The 26218-nt window shown below is 36.2% G+C and overlaps 2 protein-coding genes across 10 annotated transcripts; both read left to right on the forward strand.

Annotated features, from left to right (window-relative positions):
• The first annotated feature begins 5770 nt into the window (after positions 1-5770).
• On the forward strand, positions 5771-25481 carry LOC106069020 (3-hydroxy-D-aspartate aldolase-like). Of its 9 annotated transcripts, XM_056039613.1 has the most exons (13): positions 5800-5961; positions 6738-7199; positions 11717-11926; positions 12440-12616; positions 13322-13417; positions 16429-16592; positions 19954-20049; positions 20181-20262; positions 20444-20545; positions 21040-21150; positions 21712-21777; positions 22049-22126; positions 23537-25481. In XM_056039613.1, exons 3-13 carry the CDS (start codon positions 11738-11740, stop codon positions 23666-23668), a joined length of 1293 nt encoding a protein of 430 aa, XP_055895588.1. In that variant the 5' UTR covers positions 5800-5961; positions 6738-7199; positions 11717-11737; the 3' UTR covers positions 23669-25481. The 9 variants fall into 9 exon arrangements, with proteins under 9 accessions (XP_055895593.1, XP_055895632.1, XP_055895581.1 ...); XM_056039618.1 differs by lacking the exon at positions 6738-7199 and having other exon boundaries at positions 5771-5897; XM_056039606.1 differs by lacking the exon at positions 6738-7199 and having other exon boundaries at positions 5794-5961.
• On the forward strand, positions 24602-25153 carry LOC129924680 (uncharacterized). Its single transcript, XM_056021197.1, has one exon. The coding sequence runs from the start codon at positions 24602-24604 to the stop codon at positions 25151-25153; it is 552 nt and encodes a 183-aa protein (XP_055877172.1).
• Positions 25482-26218: the final 737 nt, after the last annotated feature.

Below are 26218 nucleotides of genomic sequence, written 5' to 3' on the forward strand. Positions count from 1 at the left end.
AACAGCAACGTTTAATCATTAATAGAAACTAGATCTAGAGCTAAACTAATCACATCACAAGCGTCCTTGTTTTCATCTCTTAAATTCTCTAATCATCGGCCATCTTTGACTTCCTCTCTCCTTTCATGTCTCTGTCCTGTGCCTCACGGTGCACAGTCTCGCACCTAATGAAAGTGTGCAATGTAGAGTCATAACACTGCCCCCTCGTTAAAACTGTTCGTCTCGAACAAGATTTGCTCCGCCATGATAAAGATAAAGCCGATCCACGTGAACAACCTTGAAGCAAGACCGTGGACTCTTCTGAATTCGGTAGACCACATCGTTGATCCTTTTAACGACACGATATGGACCTTCCCAGTCTCTGGAGTTTCGGGGATCTACATTTTCTTCTCCGAATGTTGTATATGTCGTCTTCCTGAAACCCCGAAGCATTTGCACGTTTGTCATATCTAGTCTTCATTAGATCGCTGCTATTCTTCATCGTCCTACGAGCCAAGGAATGTGTCTCCTATAGATGCCATCTAAGATCAGTGACGTACTCAGTAGCAGTGGCTGGTGCATCCCTCGGAAATCCAAATAGCAGATCACTTGGTAAACCAAACTCCCGGCCGAACAACATTTTTGCGGGGCCTTATGTAGTAGTGCAATGGATAGAACTCATGTATGACAGCAGGAACATTGGAATTTATGAGTCCCTGTTGTCTTGTCGATCATCGGTGATCTTCGCCAAGTATTGTTCTAAGGTGCGGTTGAACCGCTCAACCATTCCATCCGACATCGGGCGAAGTGGGGTAGTGCGAGTTTTATCTATGCCAAGCACCCGGCACATTTCTTGGAACCCCCTAGACTCAAAGTTCCTGCCCTGGTCGGAGTGTAGCTCCACAGTGACACCAAATCGACTGATCCAGTTCTCTACAAGCGTTTCTGCTACCGTTGTTGCTTCTTGGTTCGGCATCGCATACGCCTCCGGCCATTTACTGAAGTAATCCATAGCTACCAATATGTACTTATTTCCTCGTCTAGTTTCCGGAAATGGCTCCGCCACATCGATGGAAATTCTTTCAAACGGAACTCCAACTATGTATTGTTGCATAAGTTCGCTTGTTTTACGTTGAGGGCCCTTTGCAGCCGTAGAGATGTTGCAACCTCGACACAATTCCTCCACATCCTCTCTGTATCTGAACCAGTAGAATCGAGTCGAACCTTATCTAGAGTCTTATTGACACCGAAATGAGATCCACTGGTTCCATTGTGAATTTCCTGCAGCACCTCTGACACCTGATTTTAGGTAGTAAAAGCTAAAGACGCCTTGATGTGCCGTCAACGGATTCCCAGACCCTTTTTATGACACCATATGATGGTTATTGAGTCCCATTGAGCCCAGTACGCCTTCGAAGCAGCCTCCTTCTCAGAGATGTGCTGTCACTCGGGCCGTTGTCCATTCTCCTTCCATAGCTGAATGGGGGCCAGATCAGCATATTTTAACTGTTCCTCTCGAATCGCAACATCTACTCTCAGACGACAAGTCTATTTCTTTTTCCTCTGCTTTTCTACAGTGCATGCACTCCGTTTTGCATGGTATCCGAGACAATGCATCGGCATTCTGGTGAATAAGTCCCTTCCTGTGTTCAGTCTCAAATTCATAACTCTGCAACCTGTCCCTCAGGATTCTTGAAAGATAGTAACCATTTCAAGGTTGCGCGGTCAGTTCTCAGTTTAAACCTTTGTCCATAGAGATATTTATGAAAATGTTTAATTGAATCAACCACAGCTAATAATTCTCGTCTCGTAACACAATAATTCATTTCAGACTTCGACAACCTTCTACTGAAATAAGCTATGACCTTTTCGTTTCCATCAATGTTCTGCGATAGTACAGCACAGATCCCCGTACCGCTTGCGTCTGTATCCATAGTGAATGGTGTACCCACCATTGGGTATGCTAACATCGGCGACGAAAGAGCCTCTTTTAATTTTTCAAACGCCTCCTGGCATTCTATTGTCCATATGAACCTTTTTTTTTTCTTTTCTGTCAGTTGGCGAAGAACTCCTGCAATCATAGAGAAGCCTGGAACAAAACGTCGGTAATAAGTACAAAGGCCCAGAAAACTTTTCAGTTCCAGTACACTTTCAGGGGCAGGCCATTGCCTAATCGCTTCACTTTTGTCTGGATCCATGCTTATATCTTCGCTTGATACGATATTTAATATTTTACTTCCTTCTTGAATAGGTCACACTTCTTGGGGTTGATCTTCATGCCCGCACTTTGAATCCTGTGAAACACATCTCTCAAATTATTCAAATGTTTATCAAATGTACTCCCAAGTACGATAATGTCATCAAGATATACTATACAAGTATTCCAGTAAAGACCTCTTAAAACTTGCTCCATCAATCGCTCAAAAGTGGCTAGTGCATTGCATAGGCCAAATGGCATCACCTTAAATTGCCACAGGCCGCTTCCAGCTGAAAAGGTAATCTTTTCTTTATCCTTGGAATTCATCGCTACCTGCCAATTTCCGCTCTTGAGGTCTAGAGCAGGGGTTCTCAACCTGTGGGTCGCGACCCCTTTGGGGGTCGATTGACGATTTGCCTAAGATCATCGAAAATATGGATTGTTTTGTCTATTCTTCTATTGTTGTGTGTGTGAGGGTGTTGGGGGGTCGAGGCAAAGTGAGGGATTGTAAAAAGGGGTCGCCGAGCTTAAAAGGTTGAGAACCACTGGTCTAGAGTGTGTCCAGTGTGTCATCATGGGGGGAAGAGGATAACTGTCTTTCTGTGAGACATTATTCAATGCTCGGTAATCTACACAAAACCGCAAAGTCCCATCTTTCTTTTTAACCAACACAACTGGTGAACACCACGGGCTGTTGGATGGCTCGATGACCCATTGTCGTTTCCTACGTTCCAGCATATCGAGGGCTTCTTGCTGCTTTGCCAGCAGTAGACGGCGCGGTGGTACAATCCCTTTGCATATGACCAAGGGTGTTGCAATTCCAGCAGCGAAAGGGTGTTCTATTTTGTCTGATATAGAGTCGCCGTTCGTCTCTAGTCTCTTCCACCACCCTTCTGACCAGCCTGCAAGATCATCCTCCTGGGGTCGTCTTTCGTCTATAGCCTCCCCCACCAGTCTTCGTACCAGCTGTGTAGGATCCTCCTCCCGAGCATCTATCGTCTCTGGCCGCCTCATAGGACAGAGCATAGATAGATAAGGACTTCACTTACTTTCCGTTTTCCGCTGATTCAGATGGCTTTTTTAAGTTCCGCATCTCGCACTCCATCTATGAAGGCATTTATAACAATAACATCCAAAAATTCTGGTGTTGCCAATAGATAAGCCAGACGGGCATTTAAAGACGCTCAATGTCTGCCGCTAATTCCTGTAGTGTCTCTCCACTCTTCTGCTGTCGGCTTTTCAATTGTATTCTAAACACTTCCTGTAAGTGTTTGTCGCCGTATCGCAGTTTCATTGTTTTGACCATGGCATCGAAGTCCGTCTGGTCCTTCATTGTCTGTAACAATTCGGTTGCCTTGCCTCTGAGTGCCAACACCAGACCAGTTGCTTTCTCTGCCTTAGTATTCCATCTATTGACTTTGGTCGCCGCTTCAAACTGCAATAGGTACACCGACCAAGAAACGGAGCCGTCAAACACCGGCGGTTTATTCTTCCCAGTCATTTCATTCACAGTGGGCCCGCCATCTTGTTTCTTTTCCAGCTCCGCCTTCATTTCATTACGTAGTAGTTGAATTTTAGAATCGAAACCCCCTACCATTTGGGACCATAGCTCAGTTACCTCCTTCTTAATTGTTGTTTGGAATCGTCTATAGGCCTATCCTTCTTCAATTCAGACACGAATGATTTTATAAAGCTCAGTTAATTACCTATTTCGTTTTTAAGCTCATCCTTTAATGATTTCACGAATTCATGTCTTCCTTCATTGAGTTTCCTATGCCAGTATTTATTTCGCCTTGTTCTTGTATCAATTTTCAAAAGCTCCATCATATTTGATTCTATTTCAAACACGTAGGTCTCTGGGTCCTGTTCTTCCTCTATGATCCTTTGCCTTAGACGCTCCATAAATGCCTCCTTGTTACCTCTCACCTTCAGCTCTCTACCTCCTGTTTAAGTTCCTGTAATGACAGTTGACTAAGTGTTTTCTTAGACGCCATCCAGTATCAAAACCTTGATCAACTAAAACCAAAACATGTTAATTTACCCGAAAATGGAATCGTTCAATATGTCTTGTACATAAGCCTTCCTCTCCCCTTTCGTTGAGGATCCCACTTCCCGACACCAATTGCTGTAACTTAACCAAATAACCTCAACGAAAGGATTATAAAAGAACGCTTAATCATTAATAAGAAACTAGATCTAGAGCCAAACTAATCACATCACAAGCGTCTTTGTTTTCATCTCTTCTCTATTGTGCCGATGTGCCCAAAATCCAAATCCATCTCTTCTATAATCATCGGCCATCTTTGACTTCTTCTATCCTTTCATGTATCTGTCCAGTGCCTCATGGTGCACAGACTCGCACCTAATGAAAGTGCGCAATGTAGAGTCATCTCTCTCTCTCTCTCTCTCTCTCTCTCTCTCTCTCTCTCTATATATATATATATATATATATATATATATATATATATATATATATATATATAGGCTATATATATATATATATATATATATATATATATATATAACATATTAAATAACATTAACATTATATGAAATCATTGTATTTTTTAAATTTGTATTGTAAATTATTGGAATATATATTTTCCCCCATATGTTCATTAAGCATTTGCAATAAAAACAATAAAAAAAATGAACTCTTTAAGTGGTAGGCCAGTGATGCCCAAAGTACGGCCCGCGGGCCAGAACCGGCCCGCGACGTGGTTGCATCCGGCCCACCGAAAAGTCGGCACAAAATGTAATAAATTCTCCCCCCTTCAAAAAAAAAGTTGAAAATATATCTTTACCTTTGTTAGGGCCCTCACTTGTTCTCTGATGGATTGGTACCATGACCTTTAACGAGTATGAGTTTGTGAAATGGAACTCTGAATGTAGACTCTTCCCGGAAAAGTGAATGGGTCTTTTTTTGTGGAACATGATAATAAACCAACATATTTTGTTTGTAAAGAAAGTCTGGATGTTTAAAAAAACAACATATACAGTGGCATTATAAAACAAATAGGAATGCCTTCCTGGTTTGAGCCTCGTAAAAAATGATAGACTTTAATTATCCCATTAATTAATGTAAGAACTAGATCCAAGTTTCAAATGGTTTCAGGTGAATTTTGATTTTATATTTTACCATTTTGTTGATGCGGCCCGCAACGCACGTGTCGAAAGTTAAAATGGCCCGCAGGTCAAAATAGGTTGAGCATCACTGTGGTAGGCTATTTGGGGAAAAGTAAAAGAGGTTGGTCGGGCCACGTACAGGTCCGATTAGTTTGAAAAGACTCGTAGTAGCAAATAATTTACATTTTTGTTATCTTTTTAGATATTATTATTTTTAAGAACAAGGATTGTTTTTTTTTCTTGTGTTTCTCTCGGATATAGTGCCCCTATTGTAGTCGTGCAATGCGCCGCATCATAGTTTGGCCAGCCTTGATCAAGATTATAATACAGTATCCTAGAATCCATGTCGAAAGCGCGTTGTTTTATTTATATCTGGGGATTTTTATAGAGGCTTTCTTGGGGAAAACACTGTCTTAGTAAATAAACCCCGTTATGTGTATCAGTGATGCATATGTTATTTGGGGTCAAAGGTAACTGACTTCAAAGTTTGTTGACAATTTTATTGATATGATATCACTTACTGGCTATCTCAGAAAGTTTACATCTATTAACTTATTAAGAACTATATGTAGATTCTTATCTAGAAGAAGCAAAGGTTAGGACAGTGGCTGAAGCAGTTCTACATCTTTAGATTTAGACACTTTAGTAGATGACTGGATGTTAGTACCTACCTCAATTTAAAATTATAATATTTATTAATATACTATACTATATTAATATATAATATAGAGACTAAGTCTAGACATATAGTATATTAATAAATATTATTATAATTTTAAATTTATAATAAGACACTACTAACTAGTAACTTAGCACTAGAGTCGTAGTGACTAGACTGGTTTAGAGTCTAGAGTAGACTCTAGACAGTATTTTAATTATCATGATGTGGCATGAGTAAAGACTAGAAGATAGCAATAAACTCTTGTTGAGTTCTACTTTCTAGTGACTCTAGTCTAACTCTAAACTAACTAAAACTGGCAAAAGACTTATCACTTACACTTAGTTAGGAGTTAAAAGACTACTACTAAGTACTACTATACTATACTAGTTACTAGATCTAGTACTAGAATTATAACTAGAAAAAGTCTAAATGATAGTCCGAGACCTCTTGCCTTTAGTAACTAGTTAAACTACTAATAGATCTATTTCTACTAAACTGTCTAAGCCTAAGCTTTGTTACTTTTATTTTGAGTAGCTTAGTTGATGAAAACATTTTTAAAATACATTTTGTTTGATATGGCTTACAAGGTGTTGGATATTGTTTTCAGGGGAAAAAATGTCTGATGAGGTATAATAAGGCTACACTTCGGCATACCTGCCCCATCCCTCTTTGACATTTGATTTTATTTTAATTATGCATGTTGAAACTTGGCAACATATCTAATTTTATAGACCAATGGATGATGAGTTAATAGATGTTTAATTTTTTTTCTAGGTCAATATGGAGCTACAACAATTTAAGTGCGATTTGGCTTAACATAAAATTTTAAATGGGTGGTGTTGCCCTAACCGAGAGGCTAACAGACTTGTTCACTCTATGCTGGGTGAAGTGCATGGTCCCACCTGAACTTTGAGATTCTGTAATCATATCCCTGTATACAAAAACTGCTTCAACTATTGAGGCATTACACTTCTGTCAGTAGCAGGAAAGATCTTGCTCAACCAACTAACCCATTCTTTAGAGGACGAGGTGTTATCTGAGAGCCAATGTGGCTTCAGAGCCAGTAGAGGTACACCTGACATGATATTTGTTCTGCAACAATTACAAGAAAAATGAAAAGAGCAGAACCTAAACATATACGCTGCCTTTGTAGACCTCACCAAGGCTTTTGACACAGTCAGTCGCGATGGCTAGGATGCCCACCTACATTCCTATCCAATCTCAATCAGTTTCAGGGTACGTGCCATTTTGGCGCGAGATATAATTTGATGATAATTTAATAAGCATGTAGCTTTTATAACAATGTTTATTTCACTCTACTATAATATTGTATTTATGCTATGAATTCTAACACTGTCCAGCCAATTTTTATATTTTTTTAATAAAGGTTTTGCATATTTCATGAATATATAATAAGTAAGACTCCTGAATGGTAATGACATGCTATCCCCTCCCCTTTAATTATAACTGAGTTCTACTAATCACACTGGATGACATTCTTCGATTTCTTTCCAATAGACATTTAAAAAAAAGAATAGACATTAGTTTAATATCCGAAAAAGCTAAGATACTCATAAAAGATATATTTTGAGAAATTGGGCTAGGGTTAGTGATGATTTGGGTAACACATCTCCCTTTGATGCAGGTAAAGTGAAACAAACGAAGACAAAACCAGCACCATGCATTGGTCCTTGGTGTCATGCGTCTGGCGATTATCTCCTTCGGACTGGTCTACCTGTCACACCTATCCCTTCCCCTCTCTTGTGGGTAAATTTCACTCCCTCTCTCACGGGTAAGATGATAATCTGTTTCTAGCACTCCTCTTGACATCACTAGGTGCGAATTTATAATCTTTTATTTTTAATTCCGAGAGCGGCCCAAGGTCTACCCCTCTCTTTCAATCTCGTCGCCACTACGTCTTTATAAGCTCACTTAGTTTGGAACATTTACTAATTATTTGTCTGACAGACTGGCAAAACTTTAGCAATTTCATGCTATTATATTTTTTAACTGAAAACCGGGTGGCAGTATAGATAAACAATGGAAAAAGTCCAGTTGAAGCAAGGAAAAGACACAATTTCGCATGAAGAATTTGAAGTTCTGGCGATGTGAACTTAAAATTGAATGTAGAGCAAATTTGTGTTTAAAAATGTATAATAAAGATTTTTTTCACTATAGTATACCAAGATAAACAAAGTATACATTCTAACCCTCCCCCCGAAAAAAGTCTTAATAACTTTGACTATTTTATGCACCCATACTGTGAAGTATGGATGGCAGCCTGGTCTTGTGCAATGTTAGTGATTTAACATTAATTAAATAACAAACTTAAATACCAAAAATAACGTACACAAATATTGTTCTGTACATGAAAAATACGTTTGACACAAACAAAGAAATAATACAATGAACATAAATAATGTGACCAAAACATTTCACGCCAAAACGGCTGCGCCAAAATGTCCTGCGTTGCAGTTTCACGTGTGACAAAAGGGCCAGATCAGATACAATGGTGACCTGTCTGATCACTTCTCAATAAAAAATGGCGTGAAGCAGGGCTGTGTACTTGCTCCTACTCTATTCGTTATCTTCTTTGACGTAATGCTGGGTCAAATCACTGTCTCTACATCAGGTTTCATTCAGACAGCAATGTGTTCAATCTTTGACATCTACTATCCTATACGAAAACAAAGGAGATGGTCATAACAGAGCTTCTTTTTGCCGATGATTGCGCCCTGATAGCTCACAATGAACATGATCTCCAGGACGTGGTCAATGAACTTGCATATGCTGCCGCCTCTTTTGGTTTATCTATAACCCTCGGGAAAACAGAAGTCATGTTCCAGAAGTCACCCAATAAAACCTACTCAGCCCCAAAGGTCACTGTAAACAGACAGCCCCTTAACGTGGTAGACCACTTCACATATTTAGGTAGTATAGTATCATTTGATGCCTCACTTTCAAGGGAAGTTGATAACCGTCTGGCCAAGGCCAGTAGCTCTTTTGGACGCCTTCAGGTGAGAATTTGGTGGCATAAATTGCTCCACTTGCCTAAAAATCAATGTCTATCAAGCGGTGGTTCTCTCATCCCTTCTATATGGATCTGAGACATGGGTACTATACAGAAAGCAAATAAAAGATGCTTGAACTCCATCATGGACATACAGTGGCAAGACAAACAGCGATGTCCTTGTGAACGCCGATGTGGACAGTATAGAGGGACTTCTTATCATCTGACAGTTGCGCTGGGCAGGGCACGTATCCTGTATGGGAGACGAACATTTGCCAAAGGCATTCTTTTTTGGTGAGCTAAAAGTTGGTCAGCGTAACAGAGGTGCCAACGGATATGCTTTAAAGACCAACCTAGGTGCCAACTTGCCATAGGTCACATCTGGAGGTCACTCACAAAGGTGGCTGGATACACATTTGAGACCAAAAGAAAATTTGCTGCTGAGGAAAGACGCAGACGGTGAAAAGAAAATCTAAATCGACCACCTGCGGACAATGGTTATGCTTGCCCTGGATGTGACAAAATATGTAGGTCACAGCTGGGGCTGCATAGCAATCCTCGCTAATCTTCAAACTTGAAGATAAGCCCTATTAATGTTTGATTATTAAAAAAATACAATAATAAAACACAGATTACACATTTTTTTAAACTGGGAAAAACAGATATAAAAAACTGAGCATCATTAGTGAAGTGAAAGTTCTGCTAATACTCATTATGAAGATTGAAGGGTTAATGCTTACTTAATTTTATCTCTTTTTAAACAAAGAAAAAAATTAGTATAGCTTAAGTCTTATTAAGTCGGTGGGAAGCGTGGTCGAGAGGCCAAGTGCGCTTGAACTTGGCTTGGCTTTGCTACCTAGAAGGGGGCTCGAGGTTCGACACCCGACTCGGGCAGAGTTGTGTTTACTGAGCGCCCAAAGGCAGCACGGAAAACCAACTCCTAGATACCCACCGGTCCACAAATGAGATTGGACCAAAAGCGCTCTGAGCATGCTATAAGCATGAAAGTAGCGCTATCCCTGTGCTCCTTTACACGTTCGGTGTGATCAAATGGACTGACACCGACCTACATGACATTGACAGACTCACTAGAAAATTACTAACCAAGTTTCGATGCCTACACCCCAAGTCCTCCACCATAAGGTTATACCTGCCCAGGAAGGATGGGGGTCGTGGATTGCAGAATATCTTCAAATTGTGTAAGATGCAAGTTTTAAAAATACGATCAAAACTGCTCGCCTCCAGCAACAAATTAGTTTCCTTCCTACGGAAATACGACTCCGATGCAACCCCTCTGAACCTACACAATGCTGATGTCAATATCGGTTTGGACGACGTAGGGCATGAGATTCGCCAATGGGAAGAAAAAACACTCCACGGAAAATTTCCGGCTTCATTACATGGGGACAACATCGACAAGGCTGCTTCCTTAACATGGCTCAAAGCAGGTCATCTCTACCCTGAAACAGAAGGCTTTGTTACAGCAATACAGGACAGAGTAATCAGGACAAAAAATTACGAGAAGCATATCCTGAAACTCAATGTTGTCGACAAATGCCGAAAATGTGGAAATGTGGGCGAGTCGATTGAACACATTATGGCAGGATGTCCAGCCCTATCAGAATCAGCCTACCTAGGTCGCCATAACCAAGTTGCAAAGTTAATACACCAACACCTGGCTTTGACGTACAAATTGATCGATAAGGACACTCCCCCTTATTATAAATACTCTCCGCAAGAGGTTCTCGAGTCTACTGAATATCTGCTGTACTGGGATAGGCCTATTCTGACCGACAAAACGGTAGATTTCAATCGCCCGGATCTGCTGTTCATCGATAAAAAAGAAAAAACCGCTATCATTATCGATATCGCCGTACCACTGTCTCATAATTTACGAAAAACTGAGATAGAAAAACAAAGAAAATATGGGAACCTAGGCTTGGAGATTAAGCGTCTATGGAAATTGTCCAAAATAACAATATACCCCATTGTTATATCAACCGAGGGGATAATAACAACTGACCTCACAGACACCTTCAAGGCCCTTAACATTCCTAGGAACATCTTCGTTGCCTGTCAGAGGGCGGTACTGCTGCAGACCTGCCACATCACCAGAAAATTCCTCAGTGGAAACTGTTAAAGGGACTACGATGAATTTTGTTTCTCTTTAGCGAAACTCGACCCTGGCAGCGCCAGAGAATGACTACTCGTTCATTTCTAACATAATAATTTTATTGAAGATCATTTCATGGACCCACTTTATAATAAAAAAAATCAAATGAACTTAAAATACACATAATATAATTTTGTGTTACAGTCAAAACTGAAAAAGGTCCAAGCAAATGTCCATAGTTAACACTAAACACTGCTATTTCCAATGGGTCAGACACTCTGCCATTTTCCTATAGTCTTCCAAGCTAACCTGGACGACCACAGTGTGCAATGGGAATGCTCTCACACTTCTTTAGACACTTCTTTAGACACTTCCACAGCAGTCTTGTTGTACTAGTCATTTAGCCACAGGAGTCTTGTTGTACTAGTCATTTAGCCTCAGCAGTCTTGTTGTACTAGTCATTTAGCCACAGGAGTCTTGTTTTACTACCCAATTAGCCTAATCGCTTCCTCGAATCAATTCAAAAAAAAGTTTGTTTGTTTTTTGTAATAAAGACTTTCTAATATAAAAATTATGTTCTACTATTGTAATTCTAAAACTAATTTCAATGTCTCAATGTGTTCATTTCAGATTGGGCTATGTCTATGTGCCATGATACATGTAGTGACTCAAAGACTAAATCTTACTCTGTTGACTTCGATGACAAAATCAGATACCATTCTAAATAATCTTTGTGTCAAGGATTTTAGAAGTGTACAGTCTCAATATTTTAGCACAAGTTTGCGTAAACTTCCATTCAAGCAACAATTTGAGTCATTCATCAGAATGTTTTCTTCTAGAGTAAGCAACTTAACATTTTGCAATCACTATAGATTACTTTTAGAAGCAAAAATGTTAAATCATTGAAGTAATCTTTAAGTTAGAAGCAAAAATGTTAATCGTTGAAGTAATCTTTGAGTTAGAAGCAAAAATTTTCAATTGTTGAAGTAATCTTTGAGTTAGAAGCAAAAAATGTTCAATCATTGAAGTTATCTATATATATCTTCACTAAAAACTTGACTTTTAAAATAAGAAACAATTACGACACCTTTTATATATCGATTCAATAAGCACTTCATTTTTAATGGCTTAAATGGACATGCTCCAATTTCTATTCAATTTTTCTTTTTATCACAGGGTTTTAAATGAGTTTGTATAACCATATTAGGATATTTTGATTTTGATACATTTGTTACATGCTTAGGTTTTAAATGAGTTTGTGTAATATCTACTAGATCATGTTGATTTATTGTTTAAGTGCTTCACTATCACACTGATGTTCTTAAGTTCATTATTTTTTGTTTGATGTTACAGCCACCATGTAATGTTGGTGATTCAGTCACAGATGTAGAGACCCCAGCACTTCTTGTCTGTCTTAAGAAGTTAGAGCAGAATTTAAATACCTTGAAGGAGGCCATGAAGGCATATCCCAGTGTGAAACTCAGACCTCATGCCAAAACTCATAAATGTGCCATGCTAGCAAGACTGCAGGTTGATACTCCTCTTTTTTGTTTAAGTCACGGTCTATTTCTTTAAAGGAACACAAACATACTTGCTATAAAAAAGCTAACAAGATCCTCGAAATAAAGAATCACCCTTTGTGTCAGGATTTTGTGATTTTACCATCACAAAAGAGATACAAGACACTGATGGCAAAGACAAACAGACACAAACACTCTTTTGTTCCCCTGGCTATCAAATCATTAAATAAGAACAATCTGATATAAACTTTGTCACATGTAAATTAGTAGTGCGTCTGGTGTGAATGTACACTTTGGTTTCTTATAGTTATAATGTTTTTTGTTTGGTGTAATGCACAAATTGTAAGACAAATTTCCATACGGACAATAGAGATTATTATTATTATAACACATGTCATAATATTCTATAAGTCTCATTCTCATTGACACAATTCTACAAAGACTTGATGGAAATTGTTCACATATTTTATTATGACCGAACTTAAGTAGCCTGACTTATGCACATATTTACAAAAGTACAGCTATTCACCTTTTTCATAACATCAAACACATGCTCACTTGTACATGCTCTTACATAAACACATGCATGCAATTGCAATACATTTAAAACAGGTACATAAACACATGCACACTCCAATAAATATGCACAAAACATTAACAATGTCTTTTATATTAAGCAAGCTCTATACATCTGATGATTGTATTGGCTTTATAGATTCAATCTGGGGCAGTTGGTCTTTGTTGTCAGAAACTGACTGAAGCTGAGGCCTTGGTGCAAGGAGGAATACAAGATGTCTTACTTTCTAATCAGGTCTGTCAGAACAATATGAATACCAAGTATTTAAAAAGACATTTTTATTCAAAATTCATTATCTATACTATAAAGTAGAATGTGAGGTGTATGTATGTTACTTATAGACATCAAAACCGCTTGACCAATCTTGATAAAACTTGGCAGGAATGTTTCTTGGGTACCAACTTAGACCTTAGTGTATGTATTGTAGCCCTAAAACAAACTTAAGACCCTCAAAAAAAAATAAAGTTGTCAGACTCTATTAAAGCTATAGTATTTTATGGATCTAGGCCATGTCTACAATGTTGACATGAGAAAAGATCGAAAGGATTTAGACCTAGATCTAATTTTAAGAAATACACTTTGCACAGATAGTTTTTTACTTTGATGCATGAAAATACAAAAGAAGATCCTTTGATTTCATTATATAATAAAATTAACCTTCAATTTTGTGATTCAAAAGCATTTTTTACATTAATTAGTTCCTTATATATGTAACTACAGATTTCCTACGAACATTCTTTCATTAGACAATACCGTAATGAATCGCGTACTAAAAATTAATTCGTTTAAATGTTTTCTTTATAATCCCATCCCTAGATCTAAAACTCTAATCAACTCTAAGATGATAAAACTTCTCTTCGCACAGATAGTTTTATACTTTAACACATGAACATACTAATTAAAGTCCATTCATTTCATATTTTGATCAAATAAACATTAAAATTTGGTTTTCTAAAGCTACATTCGTTTACAAAAGCTGCGAAGCCGAGTTGAGATAAGCCTAGATCTATATTCATTCATGAATCGCGTATTAAAAATTATTTCGTTTAATTGTTCACTTTATAATCCCATTCATTTAACAAAGCTATCGCTCTTTTCGTTTTTACTAGATATGAATGTATCGGCTTCGGATAAACCCATTTTCACAAAACTAATTTTATTTTCGTAGCGAAAGAGAAAAAACTTGAAAGGATCATTAGCTAAGTTTAACATACATCTAAATCCAATCCACTAGATTAGTAAACACAAACTTAGACCCGCAGGCCGCGGGTAATGTCAGGCTAGTCTATACTATAAAGTAGAATGTGAGGTGTATGTATGTGACTTATAGACATCAAAACCATTTGACCAATCTTGATAAAATTTGGCAGGAATGTTTCTTGGGTACCAACTTAGACCGTAGTGTATGTATTGTAGCCCTAAAACAAAGTTAAGACCCTAAAAAAAAATAAAGTTGTCCGACTCTATTACAGCTATAGCATTTTACGGATCTAGGCCATGGTTAACAATGTTGACATGAGAAAAGATCGAAAGGATTTAGACCTAGATCTAATTTTAAGAAATACACTTTGCGCAGATAGTTTTTTACTTTGACACATGAAAATACAAAAGAAGATCCATTGATATCATTATATAATAATATTAACCTTCAATTTTGTGTTTCAAAAGCATTTTTTACATAAATTAGTTCCTTATATCTGTGACTACAGATTTCCTGACGAACATTCTTTCATTAGACAATACCGTAATGAATCGCTTACTAAAAATTAATTCGTTTAATTGTTTACTTTATAATCCCATCCCTAGATCTGAAACTCTTATTCAACTCTAAGGTGATAAAACTTCTCTTCGCACAGATAGTTTTATACTTTAACACATAAACATACTAATTATAGTCCATTCATTTCATATTTTGATCAAATAAACATTCAAATTTGGTTTTCTAAAGCATTTTTAAAAGACTACATTCGTTTACAAAAGCTGCGAAGCCGAGTTGAGATAGGCCTAGATCTATATTCATTCATGAATCGCGTACTAAAAATTATTTCGTTTAATTGTTCACTTTATAATCCCATTCATTTAACAAAGCTATCGCTCTTTTCGTTTTTAATAGATATGACTGTATCTGCTTCGGGTAAACCCATTTTCGCAAAACTAATTTTATTTTCGTAGTGAAAGAGAAAAAACTTGAAAGGATCATTAGCTAAGTTTAACATACATCTAAATCCAATCCACTAGATTAGTAAACACAAACTTAGACCTGCAGGCCGCGGGTAATGTCAGGCTAGTATCTTTATAATTTCTGAATATTGTAACAGTAAAATTTATGTATAATATGTCTGTATAATGTTTGCAGAATTTAATAAATCTTTATAATATAATCTGTATGTGTATAATGTATTAAAGATATAATGTATGTATATAAAGCATGTATGTCTGTTTAATAAATGTTTTGTGATGTCATAAATTATGTGTATGTATAATTTAAGCCTTATATCTTTATAATAAAATTTTGTCTCTCTAAAATGCTTGCATATTATGTGTATCTGATCAATTTAGTCTATGTTACTGTTGAACATATCTCTATATAATGCCTGCTTTCTCTATATAATGCCTGCTTATTTTAAGTTGTGCTTTGATGTATAATACTCTGATATATATATTGCCTGGTGAATCAGTATTTTAGCATCGAGTTTCAGTGGTAGATATATTTATTATGCTCTGTCATTGTGTTTGTTGCACAATGCTCTATACTTATTTTACTTAGATACATATGAACTGTAATTTGTCAAAATAACCATAATAAACTGTACAGTACTTTGTCTACAAGATTTGCAATCATCTGCACTGGGGTTTACTTTAAAGTTAATTGTATTATGTATTTAAAAAAATAGCCATGCATCATTCTGTTGTTCTTGCTATTTTTAAACAATATTCAAAGACAATGACATTTCAAAGCTATTGCCCTTTTGATGTACCAATAGTTCTTAAAATGTACTTTTCTTGATTTCAAATGCGAAAAGCACATATGAGAATACAAAATTACAAATCATAATAAAAGGAAAATATATGTTTTTTTTTCACATTTAAATTTTGTAAAGCTAGTAAACAAAAAAAAACTACTTAAAAAGAATTTCTTTTGACCTTAAGTTATTATGAATTTTTAAATTTCTTTTTTTCTTCTAATTAAGTAAAAGTCTAGAGAACAAATGTTCAATGATTTTCTGTTTTGTTGATTGCATTAGGTGATCAACAAGAAGAAACTGTTACGTCTAGCTAGTCTGGCAAGAAGTGCTCACATCGCTGTATGTGTGGACAGTGAGAGAAATATTGAAGACCTAAGTGAAGCAGCAAAAACATTAGATGTGATGCTGGACATTGTCATCGAAGTAAATGTTGGTGGTTTCAGGTAAGCAAAGTGATCATAGCTTATAGTAGAGATGGGAAACGAACCCGAACCGAACTCGAACCTCACTTATGACCGAACCGAACCCGAACTTTGAAACTGCTTGGTACGAACTGAACGAACCCTTCCTTTCTTAACCGAACTAATTTTGCAATTTGTACATCCTTTTTTTTTTATTTTTGGTTTAAAAAAAAAAAAAAAAAATACTTAAATATTTTATTTAAATTCTAATGATTCCATTATACTTTGAAAATTTGGGTGGGGGGGGTATTTTGAAAACTTTAAAAAGAAAAAAAAAGCGGCCCATGGGTTTTTCCGTATGTACCGACTCCCCCCTGGCCTTGAATTTTCGCGGGCTGTTTGCAATATTGGTTTTGAGTTGAATAGGCGCCCTTTAATTAGATCTAGATCTAGACTCTAGTTCCTAGTAAGTAGAAAGTCAACATTAAAATATTGTCACTTTTATTTCAGATGGCTGTTAGTTGAGAGTAGAATAGTTTTTGCCGATTAGAGAGTGTAGGTATAAATCTACAATAAGTTCATTTGTGTTCTAGTTTGAAATACATTTTAATTATCTTCTATTTATTGATTAATTTTTAGAAAACTGTGAAGTATTCCATATTGGAATATATCAGTGGCGTAGCAAGGGTGAGGGAGAAGGGGGAGAAATGAAAAATCTCCCCGGGCCCCCACTTGAGAGGGGCCCCAAATGAGTGGTTTTTTTTTACAATATTCAATATTACGCAAAATGCAGGGGCCCCCAAAGAGGTCCAGCCCCTCCCGGGCCCCCAAATGATGAAAAATTCCTAGCAACGCCCCTGAATATTTTTACTATTATTTTGTTTTGCATTATTGATTATCAGTATTTTTAATGCAGGGTTTCTTAAACTTTGGGTCCTCCCCCGTGGGTGGGGATGTCGAGTACTTTGAATTGGGGGATGAGGAGACTAACTTCCTGACAAAAAGGGGTGTCAGAGAGTGTTGTCTGGTGGCGATAAGAAGAGGTTAAGCGACTGATTTGTTTATGCATTGAGTTCAATGAAATTAGCGCAATGCAAATGTGAAACGGCAGACAATCTTGAGACATGAAAGTGGTGACCTAGATTTCTTTTAAATATAAGTATATTTCATTAATATTACATCTCTATCAAAAGTTAAATATGTGAATATTGTAATAACAGTTAGGCTATATTGAGTTGTTCACATAAGAACTTTATTTTAAAGTTTATTAAGTTTATATGTTATTATAAGGCTTGTCTTCGAGTCCGAAGATTAGTGAGGAATGCAGTTTTTCCCATGGCTGCGCAGTCCCAGATGTGACCTACATATTTTGCCACATCCAGGGCAAGCATAACCACTGTCCGCAGGTGGTCCATTTAGTTTTTCTTTTCGCGTCTGCGTTTGTCCTCGGCAGCGGATTTTCTTTTGGTCTCAAATGTGTATCCCGCGGCCTTCGGGAGTGAACTCCAACTGACTCGTTCTGAGGCCGCATGTAACCAGGTGCTCTCTTCTATGTCAGCTAAGCAAAGTTTACGCCTAAGCTGGTCTTTGAAGCGTTTCCGTGGGGCGCCTCTGTTATGGCGGCCACCTTTTAGCTCACAAAAAAAAATAAGACTGTCTTTGGTATACGTTCGTCTCCCATACGGGATACGTGCCCTGCCCAGCGTAACTGATGATCCATAAGAAGTCCCTCTATACTATCCTTACCGGTAAAAATATAAAACGCCTTAATTGGTTCAATTGTACTAGCTGTTTGTAAGCGACAAACCAACTACCAACTAACAAGGAGAGGGGGCGTCTAAAAAAAAAGTTTTATTTTCAGTTTAACTTATCTGAATATTAGTATAATTACATGTTTAAAAATTAAAATATATTAAGTAGGAGATGTCATTTTATCTTCTAATAAGACCTTGTCAACTGTAGACTGCTTTTTGCGAGGCGCGTATGCACAATATGGGTCAAAACGTTTTGAAGAAAACATTTTAAAATATCTCCGCAAGTGTGATTCTTCTGCATTTTTTGTCTCAGAATAGTCGAATTTCTTCCGTATATTGCAATGTATTATAGTGACGACTTATGTGTGAAAAAAAAATGCTCGATAGAGACGTCTTTACACATAAAATATTTGGTTTTTTTTTTTATGATGAATAGTGCGTTCTGAAAGAACGATATTAGCTTTTAAAAGAAAAATCTCTTCTTACTAATAGAAAAAGATTAGAATTCGCTTAGCGCCGAGTCATGCCCAGAATTAAACCACTTGCCGACTTGAGCAAAAACCTGCCGCATCTTCAATTTTATCTCCATTAAGAAATTTTTACAATGCTTAAAATGTATGTAGGCAACATTATTTTGGAAAAAGTATTGCCCATAGGCCTATTATATGTTGCAAAGTATTTGTTTTATGTAAAAATTAATCTTAAAGTGTTTTATCTGATAAATTATATTAAACCTTATAACTTAATTTTGCTATTACATAATTTCATAACATCGAACCGAGCCGAACCCGAACTTTAGACCTGACCGAACCGAACCCGAACTATACTCGTCATCGAACCGAACCGAACTCGAACTTAAATCTGACCGAACCGAACCCGAACTTTAAAAGTTGGGTTCGATTCCCATCTCTAGCTTATAGAGTATTTAAGAATAAGTTATTATCTTATTATATGAATTATTCATAACTTTTAATTAATTTATTCATAACTATGAGCTTAAGAAATATGCTTCTTATTGTATTATCTTATTGAGAAAATGTCTTTTTGTAGAAATACCATATTAGTGCCCTCCTGAGATATTTACAAGTACTACTAAAAATACTTCTACACTTTATGAATTTGAATATATGCAAGTGCTACAACATCAGAACATACCAGCCTTTCCACCAAAATATGAATCTCAGAGTTCTCTTTAACTGATTAAAATGTAAGAAAACCACTGAGGTTATAGACAGTAAGTTTAAAGCTGTACCAAAAATTGCATGCATCAAAGTGAGAATTTAACACTATTTTGTACATAGAGCAAAAAAGAAACTGGCAAATTCTACCAGGTGCAGAGCAAAGCACAGAAAATGAAGATGGTCTGTATATATACAAGGACAAATATTTAGATAAGGACTTATTTAATGATAGATGCCTCTAGATAGATACGAAGTAAGGTGACCTAAGGTTCTAGATTAAAATATTAATAGTTTTGGTGTAATTTTTCATAAGAAAGATCTCTCATGCTCCATTTATTGTTATGTTTTAAAGCTGCTTTTTGTCTACTTTGCTAAAAACTACAGAGACAACTGACACTTCAGTCTAATTACTTAAACTTTCCAATGTTCAAATAAAGACTTTTTTGAACCTATAAATATTACTTCAAGGTGTGGTGTAGAGCCTGGCCCTGATGTTGCTCGACTGGCAAAGAAGGTGATGTCCCTGCCCAATATTCGGTTTAAAGGTTTACACTGTTACAATGGGTATGTTGTTTTTTACCTTATAGAGAATTACAATAGACACTTTGTCAAGAACTGAACAAAGGTTTCTGTGTCTTCACTATTGATTGTCAAGAATTAAATAAGTTTTTCCACTTCTGTTTTGTCTATTGCAGGAGAAACCAACATATTAGAAGTTTAGCTGACAGGCAAGCAGCTGTTAATGAGGTCATTGAGAAAACAAAGTTGGCTTTAAGTGTAAGGTTATAAATGCATTTACTAAGATTTTATTTGGTCTTAGTGGCTCTAAGATTATATTATATCCAGTAAGGTTGGCAAGATTAAGTTTATTCTTGAATTATTTTAAAAGAAATATTTAGCTAAGAACGGAACTAAATAATGTTCTTTGCAATTAAACTTGAGAATTTTTATAACACAGGCACTAAAAGAGAGTGAAATTGAATGTAATTATGTGACAGGTGGTGGAACAGGAACATTTCATCTAGAGGCTGCAAGCGAAGTCTTCACTGAAGTACAACCTGTATCCTTTGATAGAATACTTGTATCTTTTGATAGAATACTTGTATCCTTTGATAGAATACTTGTATCCTTTACTTGTATCCTTTGATAGACTACTTGTATCCTAGGATAGAATGAGTAGCTGAGAGGCATAAACTGCTTAGCTACCTAGCAAGGAGACTAGCTTCAAAACCCAATTGCTTAGCAGCAACAGGCAGAACAAAAACCTCCCAGATACTCCCGCCCCTAATGGTCCACTAAAGAAATTGGACCATAGTGCACTGAGCATACTGTGGCATGAAAGATGTGCTATATATAACAATTTAAAAAAATGTTTTACAGCATTTATATCATTGAATATGTTCAAGGATAATAAAAAAAATATTTTTATTATAAATATTTGAGCAAAATGTGTTTTTAAATAGTTAAGAGCTGAAAGTCACTTGATACACAGCACCTGTATGTTGTAATGTGAATGTTTATCCAAATTGTTGATCCAATGTTCCTTACAAAAAGGGTTCTTATGTTTTCATGGATGTAGATTATGGATTGAATCTTGATGGTGAAGAGAAGTTTGTCTCAGAATTTCAGCAATCTCTGTATATTCTGAGTACAGTACAAAGTGTTGTAAGTCAATGCTATGAAATTAAGAAAATTTATTCAATACCGTAGTTCCCAAGTATAAATGATATTTCAGAAATATACAAGCAATAAAGATGTATCATATTTAAAACATTTACCCGGTTTCTCTAAAAGTCTTAATTCTCTGTAAAAAATTCTGTTTCCCTTGTTTTCTAAAATTTCAAGTAGCCTGCTTTCAGAACTACTGGTACTTTATAACTTTTCTATTGCAGTTTTGACTAAATAAAGGCAGTAAGGGCAGGGGAAAGCTCTACTCTTCAACCAATCAAAGGCTTTTTAGTATAGTTTAATTAACAACTATTTAAACAAACAGGTTACCATTTATTCTTTAAACTGTTAGAATTTTACTTTTTTTTTTGCTAGCATAAAAAAGCATATCAGAAAAAAACTTCTTTTTAAATTTAGCGTTGGTCTGCATTTTAAAATTACATTTGTTTCCTTATTTAATTTTATGAAGACAAAGGAAATACTTAGTAAATATCTGAAGATTTAGTATTGTATATTAATTTTTTCTTTCTATTGTTACATTGTTTCTGATATATTCAGGCTGAAAATAGAGCAATAGTAGATGTGGGGCTGAAGGCTGTTAGTCTTGACTCTGGTGTTCCAACTGTAAGTCCATTTACTTTTACTAAAATGTTGAAATATGTTTTTGAACTTTTGATTATTACTGTAAAAGTCTTTTGGAACATGATAACTCTTCTTGCTGTCGGAATGAGAATTTAAATAAAACAAATATGTTTTTATGTGTTATCCTAGGATATTGGTATTTTAATGTTCAATCTTCTCTTTAAAAATTCTTAATGGTTTAACTAAACTACTATTAAAAATTTGTGTTTTAGTACTGGTATAACTTATGAATACCAGTATGGTTTCACTTTAGGTTAAAAATTCAGGTGATCAAGTGTATATAAGTGGAGGGGATGAACATGGAGTTATAGTTCCACCTGGGGATTTAAAGGTAAGATTTAGGGTTTGCTGTCTAGCATAGCTTGACTATTAATCTTTTTAATCTCAGTTCTAAGTAAATGAGTAAAGTACACTTGTACAGAATATAGAAATTTATTTTCATCAACAATATTATAATGATGGTCTTCTTTAAAACCTGAATATGTTCAGTTTGTTTCATCAATAGATAGGGTCTTTCTTTTTTGTTTTTATCTAATGCAAGTTGATAGACCAAGATAAACTATCATTCATAAACCCTAAGAACTTGATTGAAAACATCACCTAGGCAAGGCTTATAACATTCAAATTGAACAGTTTATTTGGCTCCTTAAAAATAAACATAGTATTTGTCTGCTTCATTCTAGCCACTCAGCCATTGTATGCACTTAGAATATGAATAAGGAAACTATTTGTTAAATACTGTAAGGCAGAATAAAATATTAAATAAAAAAAAAATATAAGGGCCTTTACACACAGATTGACTTGTATCTATATATTTTATTTGTGTTGATACTGAGAAACCATTATCCCTGTGATGTGTGAACCATTTTTTCACTCCCACTTCTAATGCTTGCCACTTTGCAACAAAGAGTGAGCTTTCTTTTGAGGTAGTTATCCAGTTGTTGACTTTGGACTTACTTGAGTTGGGAACCCCCAGGAGAGCTTACTGGCAGCATCCACACCTCTCCACTGAACTCGGTTCTGAGTAGCTTTCTTCATCTGCTCCCATGTCATTCCAGTATCCTTAGGTTTGCTGATGACTGATCTCTTCTAGGTTTGCTTGGGCCTGCCCACTTCCATCTTTCCTGGCGGACACCAATCAAGTGCCTGCCTTGGAACGTTGTTTACCTATAAAATGATTCAAAATGTACCTCTTCTGATTTGTTTTCATATTTTTAAACATATTTTACAGTTTCAAAGTTTGATTTTGGTGTAGCTAGTAGAAAACTTTTTATTTCTCTGGACATTTTATCTAGTGAATCTTCTATTTACCTCAGTGCTTCCATTTGCATCATCTCTTCTATCCCTTGACTTTCCTCATTGGGGGCAGCGCTGTGACAGTTCTCAGAACCAAATCCCTCCATTTGTCCCTGTCAGCAGCTGTTCAAGAAAGATATCAAGAGATATTCATGTGGATATAAAAAGAACTTAACACCTGTATATACATATCTTTTTTTTTCTTTTACTGAAAAAGAAGTTTTAAAAAATATAAAAAAATGCAAATAAGTTTTGAATTCTAATTGGTATGTATTCATCAAAGATAACTTCAGAAACAGAACCTGGAAATGTATTCCACACTTCTTATCATTCGCTGTTAAACAAATTCATTCCATATTATGAGTTTTACATCATAGTTTATGATTTGTAATGCTGCTTAAACTGAACTAAAAATAAATATCCAAACTTTCTTTTACTATTTTAGGTTGGCGACCAACTCTGGCTGATTCCAGGTCACTGTGACCCAACAGTTAACATGCATGAATGGATTGTGGGAATGAGGGATGGAAGGGTGGAAAGTATTTGGCCAATTGGTGGCAAAGGTCCGGGTATTTAGATTTAATATACTTAATGAAATTGTATAATTAGTAGTTCAGATGTTGTGTTGGTTGCTAATAAAAAGATGGATTTCTTTCTTAATCCTACTATATTTGACTGACCACAGTAATTACATACCACTATTGACCACTATAATCTATTACAGATTGTTTTTTGAATTAATTCAGTTTTACTTTGATTTCTGTTAAAAATATTTAAAATCTTTTTGGATCATTTCTGATTTTTTTTGTTCATTTTACTAATATTTTTTGCAAACTGAGATTTACATTAGTACAAGTTTTTCCCTTTTGCTAAATAACAAAGATTTATTTTCTTTCCAATTTTCAAAATGAAATGTAAAATAATATGTACATGATATACATCATTTAGCTTTTCTTTGCTTAGAGTTATGTGTTAATAACTTAATTTGAATCAGTCAATTTTAAAATTACTTTTGGTATTCCTTGTTGTATAAACAAGCAAGGGTAACCACTCTGTTTGAATGCTCCTTCTTTGTATGAGACTGGCTGAATTTATTTATTATTTTATTTCTTAGTTGACTTTTACCTCATTCTTTTTCAACTGAACCTTGGAGGATGTCATGCAACTCATCCTATATGTGAGAAAAACAAATCAGCTCAGGAATGTTTTTGAAACAAATCAGCTTAGGAAAGTTGAAAAAAATCAGCTCATGAAAGTTTTTCAAACAAATCAGCTCAGGATAGTTTTTTAAACATATCAGCTTAGGAGAGTTGAAACAAATTAGCTCAGGATAGTTTTTGAAACATATCAGCTTAGGAGAGTTGAAACAAATTAGCTCAGAAGAGTTTTTGAAACAAATCTGCTTATGAGAGTTGAAACATAGCTCAGTTTGAAACAAATCAGCTTGTTCATCATGAGGGTTTTTTAAACAAATCAGCTTGTTCCTCATGAGAGTTTTGATAGCTTTTTCATGGATCCTGTCTGCTGTGAGATGAAGTTGTCCAGCTCCTACCTCTGCACTGAGACTAATTCTATCAAGTTGTCTAGCTCCTACCACTGCACTGAGACTAATTCTATCAAGTTGTCTAGCTCCTACCACTGCACTGAGACTAATTCTATCAAGTTGTCTAGCTCCTACCACTGCACTGAGACTAATTCTATCAAGTTGTCCAGCTCCTACCTCTGCACTGAGACTAATTCTATCAAGTTGTCTAGCTCCTACCACTGCACTGAGACTAATTCTATCAAGTTGTCTAGCTCCTACCACTGCACTGAGACTAATTCTATCAAGTTGTCTAGCTCCTACCACTGCACTGAGACTAATTCTATCAAGTTGTCCAGCTCCTACCTCTGCACTGAGACTAATTCTATCAAGTTGTCTAGCTCCTACCACTGCACTGAGACTAATTCTATCAAGTTGTCTAGCTCCTACCACTGCACTGAGACTAATTCTATCAAGTTGTCTAGCTCCTACCACTGCACTGAGACTAATTCTATCAAGTTGTCTAGCTCCTACCACTGACCTAACCCTAACCCTAACCACTGACTGCACTGAGACTAATTCTATCAAGTTGTCTAGCTCCTACCACTGCACTGAGACTAATGATATCAGTATCATTATAGTGGAATATTGTTTGGCTGGCAGAAAAACCTCTCATTGGTTGTTTACCATCCAAACATATATAACACTAACTCCAATCTAGTGCAAACCCCAGAAGAATAAGAAAATAAAATGTGTTCAACAGTAGAATGGGAGGTTACTATGCATTTGTTATACAGAGTTTTATTTTATGGAAAAAAAAAATATTTTATACTTTTAATTTTTCAAATAAAATCGTAGAAAAAAATAATTGTAGTTTTTTTTTGTTTTTTTTTTTGTATTACGATCTTTACACACCGGATTTTTTTTTAAAGATAAATTGATTGAGCAGTTCATTCCTACATCACAATTAATAGATTTACCACTATGAATTAAATGGCTATCACATTTTGTAATATTGGCATAAGTAAGAACATAGGAGAAAATAAATGCATTGAAATAAATTGTCATTTTCTACTAAAAAAAATGTACACTTAATTCTTCAAACTATCAAAGAACTTCAATGCTTCATGTACCCAGTACCAACTTTGAGTTCTGGATGAGTGCCTTGTTGTCTAGAGTTAGACATGTATAGATAGTCTGAGTGACATTGAATGGAATGTCTATAGATTAATCTGACTGATACAGAGTGACCCTGACAGGTAGGCCTACAATAACTATTGTAAGTGTATTTAAAGAAGGTGTAAGCAAGCATCCAGGGGCGGACTGGTTATAGGCCTATGGGTATTCGTGCAAATGTCCGATGGGCCGGTATGACACCTAAAGGGTCTCATGGATGTCAGTATTAAATTGGGGTTTTATAATATTGTTATAAACCTGGTGGTGGCACAGATGGGGGTAGTGGTGTGTGTAGTCAGCCGACGCAAATCGCCCCAGGCCAGAGCTAGACGAGCGGTCAACTGTGACGAGTTACGACGATCGGCCGAGACGAGTGTCAACATGATGGTTCGGGAAGGATCGACGTCGTGAACAGAGCTCAGGAGTGTC

The sequence above is a fragment of the Biomphalaria glabrata genome, chromosome 1 (assembly GCF_947242115.1).
Source record: "Biomphalaria glabrata chromosome 1, xgBioGlab47.1, whole genome shotgun sequence".
Classification (NCBI taxonomy): Eukaryota; Metazoa; Mollusca; class Gastropoda; family Planorbidae; genus Biomphalaria; species Biomphalaria glabrata.